The sequence below is a fragment of the Colias eurytheme genome, chromosome 4, assembly GCF_061535395.1.
Source record: "Colias eurytheme isolate Ceu_HAF_F1 chromosome 4, ilColEury1 Martin Lab GWU primary, whole genome shotgun sequence".
Classification (NCBI taxonomy): Eukaryota; Metazoa; Arthropoda; class Insecta; order Lepidoptera; family Pieridae; genus Colias; species Colias eurytheme.
This window is the reverse complement of record NC_142983.1, coordinates 6703696-6713404: the sequence shown is the minus strand read 5'-3', so window position 1 is coordinate 6713404 and position 9709 is coordinate 6703696. Positions and strand designations below refer to the sequence as shown.

The 9709-nt window shown below is 32.5% G+C and overlaps 1 protein-coding gene across 1 annotated transcript; it reads right to left on the bottom strand.

Moving 5' to 3' along the window:
• Positions 1-6397: 6397 nt before the first annotated feature.
• jdp (DnaJ domain-containing protein) lies at positions 6398-8399 on the bottom strand. The gene is made up of 3 exons (XM_090120626.1): positions 7962-8399; positions 7658-7759; positions 6398-7540 (listed from the first exon to the last, which is right to left on the bottom strand). Exons 1-3 carry the CDS (start codon positions 8046-8048, stop codon positions 7217-7219), a joined length of 513 nt encoding a protein of 170 aa, XP_089976752.1. The 5' UTR covers positions 8049-8399; the 3' UTR covers positions 6398-7216.
• Positions 8400-9709: the final 1310 nt, after the last annotated feature.

The window sequence follows — 9709 nt, the reverse complement described above, 5'->3', positions numbered from 1 at the left end:
TTTATCGATAATATTTTTATTATTGAAAAATTTTGCGTTTTGTAGAGTACCTAGTGATAATTGCCAGACCTTTTATAATACGTAATTAAGAGCTAATGAAGATTTTATATTATAAGTAAAAACAGCTGAATGTGTCGTTTATTATAAACAATGTAATGTATTCGTTCCTGTTTGCAATTTAGATGTAACTCAATAAAATGTTTTTACTTATTAATATTGTTTTCATCTTTAATTGGAACTCCTTGTAAACGTGCCGACGTGCGTAGCGTGACGTAGATATCAGAATAACAAATTGTAATTTACCAATCGTTTTAGTGCACACATTTCCTTAAAAAATGTATTGGTCACGAATACATTATTAAAATTACTTGAGTCATATCCAATCTGACAAAGATTAAAACTATAACATATTACACACATCATTTCATTATGAACACTGAAAAACATACACATAGATATAAATATAAATGAAAGCGAAACAAAGGTTATTTTATAGTTTTACAATCAGTAATTTGAAAGACTTTCATTCAATAAGAACAAATCTATACTCACAATTCGACGCACGCTGACTGTAGGGCAATTTAAGACAACAAAAACGTTACATATAGAATAAATCGTATACTGTACATAACATTCCTGTTGTTTATACATTACCCTCATTAGAGATGTGGTCGGCTCACATATCTCTATAGACGACAGTTTGGGTGTTTCAGAACAAACAAAGTAAGTACATGCATGGAACTTTAGCATTGCACACTACTGTGTTTGCTGTGAAACACTCATAGGAACTTGCTTCTAGAATGTTCAAGTCCAGAGAAGTGGGTGTAAAATGAATAGCTGTAGAAATGAAGATGAATGACGTAACTAGGGTGCGTCCACCGCAAAATGTTCATCTGCCCGTATGTCAATAGGTAAATTAAAAAATCGTTATCTACGTAAAATAAAATTGTAGCAGGTATGAGCTTTTTTAATAGTAAGTTGACACCGGATACGCGATATTTCTTCAAGATTTCATATTCTTTAGCATTTCGAACTTTGATATCCTAAATAGTATCCAAAATTTTCTATTGTTTGCATCCGGACATTACTAAAAATAATAACTTCGCGTAAGCAACATAATGAGTCTTTGTTTTAAGGTCAAGCGTAACATCAGCTCTCGAATTACTTCAATGGATAGTGGATACCTGATTCATGGAAATACTAAAGCATTCTTACATATGATTCTCAAAACAAACACTTATATCAATCCTCTATGTATATTTCCAGAAACATAGCAATTAAAAAGTCTACTTTCCTATAGTTACATAGTTACATAAATTGCATTCGATTATAACTACAAAAGAAATATGAAATAATGACTACTGGTACGTGTAAACATCAGGACAATCTATAAATCATATCTATCTAAAAAAAAATATAAAAAATAATGCTGGTTAGGTACTTGTAGGAGTCGTAGACAAGCTATGATAAAGATACCCTGTAAATGATAAACAATCCTGTAAATTGCAATAATATTTATCTGTTCCAGTTTTATTTTTGTCTAATCTATGTAATGATCTATGCAAAATATGAAATCTCAGTTATCATTCAGATATGCCTAACTTATAATAATATCCTTTAAAGTTGCATTATTTACCTACTTGAAACAAACAAAATGTTCAAATACCTGCATTTGGCACAAAATCAAATTAAGAGATTCAATGATTCCAAAATTAATTTCGCAAAAATTATAAGTACCACTCTACATAAATAGTTCATTACATAATATTACGTACAATTATTAGAAACCAAAGAAGTACGTAACAGACACGTAGATATAGATAGGTAGTTAAACATGAAATCACGTGATTGTTAAATTAAAATAAATAAACGTAGACCATTTTGTAATTGCTCTTCACTACGAAATAACTTTAGAGAGTTCTAGTTTTAGGTCTTACTTAATTGTACCTTGAGCTACCCATTATCAGACCGAAGCTAAGATAGGATCGTATGTCACAGCCTACACGCGTAAATCAATTAACGACTATAACTCCCTTCAAATGGATACTTATCGTTCCCCAAATAAAAGATCTACCGTGACTAATCCAATATCACGAAAAACCAAACACTTCACTTTCTTACCGAAGAGCTAGCTACATACTGGTGATACGAAGTCGTCTGTCGCCAGCTATCGATGAAACCGGAGCTGAGATTATAAACATCCAGTGACTGGAATCCATGCGGCCATCCGCCGACACCATGACGACATAGGACATTTTAATTCTCATATAACATTGCTCCTTTGGCGCTTAGTTCGAACTATTTTAAGAGCTTCAAGGAGGTCCTGGTTTGGACGTAGGTTTACATAGGTGTAAGTATATGTACATAATTCGAATTCCGTAAACAACCTTATAATCCCGAAGAAATCAAGTCAATTTTATATACATATACTTAACATGTTGTTGGCGTTGGTGATGAACTTAGTAGTAGGGTATTTTTTTGAGACAGTATCAAAAGTCAAAACACATATATATGTACCACACTTGTGCTCTATGAATCATGTTTTTTATATAATAAAACTAACTTTCTGCCCGCGGCTTCGCCCGCTTTGTATAAAACCTAATAAATTATATATTATTTTAAAACCTTCGTCAAGAATCACTCTATCTATTAAAAGAAAACCGCATCAAAATCCGTTGAGTAGTTTTAAAGATTTTAGCGACTTTGTTTTATATTATGTAGGTAGTGATAAGATTTGTATTTAGTTTAAAATACATAGAATATAGGTATTTTTCAGTTGTATTTAAATTGTATGCGCAAAAAACGTATGTAGATCTAGACAGAGTGCATTCTTATATTCATGGTCCTATCTCTCCACTTTGTGGATTAAAACTAGACTAAAAATACAGTCTTCGGACGATACAAAACTTATTTATTTTGTCTATTTCTATATTTATATTCCTATAATTATTTTCAAATCCACGTGAGGACGTACAAAATTTTTTTCATTAAAATCGGTCAAGCCGTTTAGGAGTTCAGTGGAAAAAAATATGTAGGTACCAGTACATAATATTATACTGCTGCAGCTGCATCGAGGAGGCTGTCTGAATTCAACTAAGAAATAATATTAACTGTAAATGTAATGTAAGCTTAAAATGCACATTTTATTCCAGCTTATGAAAACTTGTCTGTTTCCTTATTAACTTATCATCTAAAGACTAAACAACACATCGATTTTGAAATACCTATATGCCTAATGCCTTAATACAGTTGTTGTAGAGGTATAGTAGTTTTATATCTATATCAGTCCATACATATCTTTACCTCCATAGGAGACTTATCACTGATCATACAAGAATTACATTTTTAAATATTATCAACATTCACAATATCCTAGGTATAAAAATTACATGAGTATCATAGTTGAACTAGGATTATTATTAGATACCTACTCTTAATTTACTCTGAATGTAATATTTAAACACATGCTTGGCGTTAAAGCCATATCCTGTGATACACATGATTTCAATGAATTCTGCAAACATCATTATTTGTTGATGTTGATGGCACGTGCACTGGTTTTTCAACGAAGTATCTTCAGAATTAATAAACAAAGCCCCTTGTAGACGGTTGTTAGCAAATTCCATTATTGTTGTTTTTTTTTTCATCAGAAAAAATTGAACGCAATAAGATATGTCGGTAAGTATAACTACCTATTTATATGAAAGATAACTATGTATTTATGTACTTTATAAAACTTTTACCCTAGCTGCTATATGCTAATGCTATAAATGCGAAAGTATCTCTGCTTAGAGGTATGGCTGTTACACTTCCAGGCATATATTTATCACTGAACCGATTTTAGTGAATTAAAAAAAAACTGAGAAACGTCATATAATAGTGTGCTAGTTACACTAAAGTTTTATTTAAAAAAAAAAACTTGGTTTGAAAATGAATTTATTCTGAATATTTTATTGCCTGAGCTAGTTACCAAAAACGAACGGGGAAGTTATTTTTTGGCGTTACTCATTCATTTACATACCTACCTATCTACCTACCAACGTCATCATCGTGAATGAGTTTACCACATAATTAGCGTTGCGAACCAACAAATTTTGGAATTACCCATATACAATTACTTAATCCGTCTATCTCAATGCCATGCCGTTGATGGGAGACCCCATTTCATTTTGTACCAAAATATTGTGAGGGACCTTTTTGAATGTTTCCAATAGCGTGTAGCGATCTATTAACCTTTTGACCGCCAGAGCAAAAACGCATCGCCGTGCCCTCCACGCCAAGCCACAAATTCAATGAGATAACCTTGAAAATAGTAGGGATTCCAAGATGTTATCGATAAACATAATAATTCACGTCTGAATATTTGAATAAACAGCTTATAACACAAAAATAATATTTATTTAACCTCATCTCCTACTGTAAAAACTTAAGACCACATTTATAGCAACTATCAACAAAAAAAATCAACCTTTTGAGATACAAAAATACATATAAAATTGCAGCAAGTTACAGCACTATTCTCTATCAGTTACGCCCCATTGGCATGTATACATGCCAATGGCGCGGGCAACCATCCTTTTTTTTATAATATCTCGCTTCTGATTAGGGATGTGTAGCTGTATATTATTATAACTTATCGAGTTTAAAAAAAAGTAAAAAAGTAAAAAATTATTTATTCTTTAAGACACGTACATCAGTCATAATACATACATTATTACATAGTGCTTAATACATACATTATTACATAGTGCTTAATACAGTTTCTTAAAGAAAAACGTTAAAATACAGGAAATAAAATCATTGGTTCCCGCACTAGGCAATGCCTGTCCTGCGGGACCGTGAAATGTTTAACATTAGAATTTCATAAACAGAGCGGCGATTATGTTATGATAAATAGTTTATTTATTAAGTTTATATGAACTATAGGTATTATTGTGGAGTGTTTATTTGTAAATATCAAAACAACTATTACCTTTAAATAAAGGGAATTGCATTAAAACTACATATTTATTTTCCAATCATTTAGTTTAATAATTGAGTTATTACAAATACTAATTATATGTAGGTACCTATTTAGGTCAATTACCATATTTTGATATGACATAGCGACAATTTGTAGCATAAGAATATTCTAATAAAGGCACTGATTAGACTTATTAGGTAATAAATTTTGAAAACTGCTCGCTCACTCGCCCGCTACTCGATAAAATATTTTTACAACTTTCCGCACTTAACAACACGGCACGCGCTTACGACGTCACCAGTCCGACATCTATTCATGTCAATGGCGCAGAAGGGATTGCATATCGATACTGTGCTAGGGATGCGCATGATTGGCGAAAAGGAAAATATTCAAATCAACAATATCCACAATATAGACAATATGGTATTATACCAAAGAATGTAGTATTTACCTTTTTTCTCAGTGACTAAGCTTATATATTTTTTTTGTAGTTATTACAAAAATTAAGCGAATTAGAGTAATTTCGCTGAAATTTTAATGAAGTTACTTGAATATTACACTACATCACTAGTAGGCACGTATACATGTCATTGGCGCGAGAGAACATGCTTTTTTAGCCATTAATTAAGTTATTTTTTGTCATCAAATATTTGAATAACTACTTGGCAATTTTGTTTACTGTGTACAATTATGTAATAACTGGGGATTCAGTTCATAAACTGTATAAATAAAACACGTAAAAGTAAAGGTTTAATATGTTTATTTTGTATTTATCTATGATCTGTTTCTTGGCATGTATAGGTGTCGTTGGCGCACAGGGCACGATTGCGCATGACATCTATAGATGTCATTGGCGTTCAAAAGGTTAAGAAACTAAACGAATTAGGCACTACTACCACATAGACAGTGAAAACTGATACCAAAACTCGACAATTCAATTCTAACTATAAATAACTTTCATATTGCTCAATTTTACCATAACATGATTGTCATCAAAATATGTAATTATGCCTTATTGATATTGGGAAGTAGAGCATATTACGAGTACGACTTCCCGAATCCCTCACAGAATAAGAGACAAGACAGTAGGTAAATAGCACATTATGATATTGATTATTTGTTGAAATTACCGTACAGCTACGAATATCAATGAGAAATCTGTTATCTGGCGATGCTACACTTTGTATACAGGATTCATATATACTGTTACAAATTATTATTCTTAGCCATCATCTTAGAGATATAATCTCGTGACACAAGCAAGGCTACCTTTTTTGTCGCATAAATCAATCCTTTCACTGTTCTAGTACCTATAGATACCTAATACCTTAGTACCTATAGATATATTTAGGTATCAGCATATTACTGATGCTTATCCTTATTATTAATAAAGCAAACTTGCATTTAACTAATGGATAAAAAAAATAAGACATATCCTTTTATTATCTTTATTGTTCACATTATCATGGTCTTACATCGAAAATAAGGAATTACAATATCATATTGAGATTCATGTAGACATAAAATTTACTACTCTATTTAAATAACACTGATATAACATTTAAAACATCAATAAATACTGATTAAAATTGTTAAACACATATTAATCTCTAGTTATATCTACCTCTGGGGAAACACATTGATAGACTTTGATTGAGATTACAAAACGGGTATAATATAAAACATTGGTTGAGTAAATAAAAAAACGATAGCATCCTATCTTCTCCGTTACCCTGTAGTTGTCACAACTCACAATACATCCACACCATCCCCTCCCCGTGCTCTATAGGACGATATGCTTATACAACAATAAAATTGTAGCGATATAAGAGGATCAAAAATATAAAATCTCGAAATATAAAATAGATTCTTAGAATACAAAATATAAATTGTACTATAGCTGAAATGTCGTAATCAGACTCATATTTGTTAGGAATGTGCAGAGCTTAAAGCTAAAGGAAGTCTACTTATTTAAACATTTAGATTTGTAAATGGGGCCATCTAACATTGACATCCAATAAAACATTTAACACCAATATATATATTAACGAGTCACATTCGAGAACGCTTTATCATTGAGCTGACTTGATAAATATTTCATCTTAATTAGAGAATAAAATCGCTTACCCTAATAACATAATAAATGATTTTAATAAAATAACATCAAAAAGGCAAGGTAGTTGTAGTATCACAAAAAATATTAAGTTTAAAATATTGCGGTAACTCATAAATAAATGGTTGAAAATGCTGCAATTAGATTTCATAATTGCGGAATTTGGAGATGACGTCAGTGGGTGGTTCCTGGTTACCACCTCCCCAACGTCCCCAAAGATTAGCACCTCCTTCAGAGGCGCGACGAGCTGCAGCGTTGGATGGGCCGAGGCTGGAAGGGCCGGAAGCGCGGCCAGATTCATCCTCCAGCATGCGGTCCTTAGTGTTGGGTTTGGACCAGTGCATGGATTGCTGGACGTGCTCCTTCATTCCCAGCCACTGCTTATAGCTCATTGAGATGCCACTGTTCCTCCATTTGTCATACAGAGCTCTCTTGGAGGGATCACAAAGTGTTTCTTTTGCCTCCTATTCGAGGAATAAAAATGATCATATACAAAACGCACATTTAATTTTATAATCCAAGTTGCAATGCATAAAAATACCTGTTTGTAGAAATAATTAAAAGTCGAGAAATAAAATTACCTTCAGTTTTTGAAATTTGGCTTCAGCTTCTTTATCTCCATCATTTTTGTCCGGGTGAAACTGGAGGGCCCTCACCTTATATTCAGCATTTATTTGTTCCACCTGTTGGATGAATCACATATTAAGAAATTTAAAAACAAAATAATTAATTCTTTGAACAACTTAGAAATTCTTGGCAATGGCTTAGTAAGTATGTAAGTACCGAATGTAGGTCAGTGCTAGAAATCAGATTAAGGTCAATGAGACCTGCAAATCAATAGTCACAAAAGACATTAAAATGGTAATTTTAGATAATTATACTCACGCTTGAGCTTTCATCGCAGCCCAATAGGCCGTAAAAGTCATCGCCAGGATCTTTTTTATAATTCAGGATTTCATCCACTCCGGTCATTTTAACGACCCACCCTTACAACACCCCGGTAACGACTGGCGCTAGCCTTACCTCTAGGCTCTAGGCTGTAATTGATTGTTGTATATTATGATACTGAATCCCTGTAGTAGTGATTGTGTCGTTCAAATTATCTTTGTGTTGAACTAGAGGTACCACACAATGATCCGTTTCAAACGAATTTATACCCTATTCCTAGTATCTCTAGGTGCACAGAAATTAACTACGACGTATCTTTTCTGCGCATGCCTCTAGGAAATCTCGGGAAATATTGGCGTACACCAACAACACACACGTATTTGCACTTCGATTTCTCGCTCTTATATTTTTATTGCTACAGTTTTCCTGTTATCCTGATTGACATTTGACAATGACATTTGAAGGGTGACCATATACATTTTGTAAATTTGCCATGGCCCATGCCAGATGACCTGCATAATCTGTGTACATATTTAAATTCTTAACTTCTAAATTCACAATATTTTGATGCTAATTTCTGTATTATGTTGCAGTTATTTATTTTAATTGAAGTTTACCTACTTACTTTTTTTTTAAGAAGAATAAAATATATAATAAAATAAAAATCTTTGTAGGTGCTTGGTATAATGTAACTGCATAATTTCGTCATTGTTGTATTAGTTTCTTAACATTGGCTGCAACTCTTCATTAAGCACTCAAATAATGTTGCCAGTACCTATACATGGTTTCCATCTAAGTTGTAACCAGTTTTTCTGGTCCTCTGTGCGCAAGTTTCGGAAGCTGCGCGTCCGAACCCACTTGTAACAAATTGTGCGCATATGGTAGGTACTACAGATTATACTCCTATACACTGATACATAAGAGAACTGCGCAGTTGAGTCACAATAAAAACAAGTGGGTATCTACATACACATACGTGAGGGATCAATACTTCATCAATGAACAGCTTAGTTACTTCATCAATGAATAGCTTATGTTATACTTGTGTTGTTACAAATAAATATAAACATACAAAAATTTACAGATTATTTTGTGTAGTTGTTATTCACATCCCGAAACCCAATTAATTCGCGGAAGGACCGGTTTATCTTAGGTTTGGCAAAAGCCATCGAGCAATCCTCGTAATAGATTTGAATTGCGCCTTTTTTTATTAGTATTCTACTTCTACTCAAACCTAGGAGCTCCTAACTTTTCAGTCAAACGTCGAACGTAAATAATTATTGTTTCGGTTTTGGCTGGTCAATTCTAGAAGCGACTGCAAAACTCGGTCAAACGTCGTTCTAATTTTTTTTATTTAAACAATAGATAAACATTAAAATTAATGCTTATCCATGTCAGAAAAATTAATAATTTTTCATTTTAAATTTTAATAAATTTTTTAAACAAACATTAACATTTAAAAATATTATCTTTTCATACCTAATCTTACAAACTGACCTCCGTATACTCCAAAGCATCTCAAATACAAAGTGAAAAACACGTAAAGTGACCAATCGTGTCAGAACTGGCAGAGTTAATCGGTTCGCTTGAAAGCTGCTAAAATGATAAAATACTTTCAAATATACGGAAAGAAGATATTATACCTATTTCAATTTTGAATGATCATTTCCCGAATTAATAAAATGGTGTTTTGACATTTTCCTGACCAAATTAGTCTCTCCCAGCTTTGACTAAAATTGTTTAGT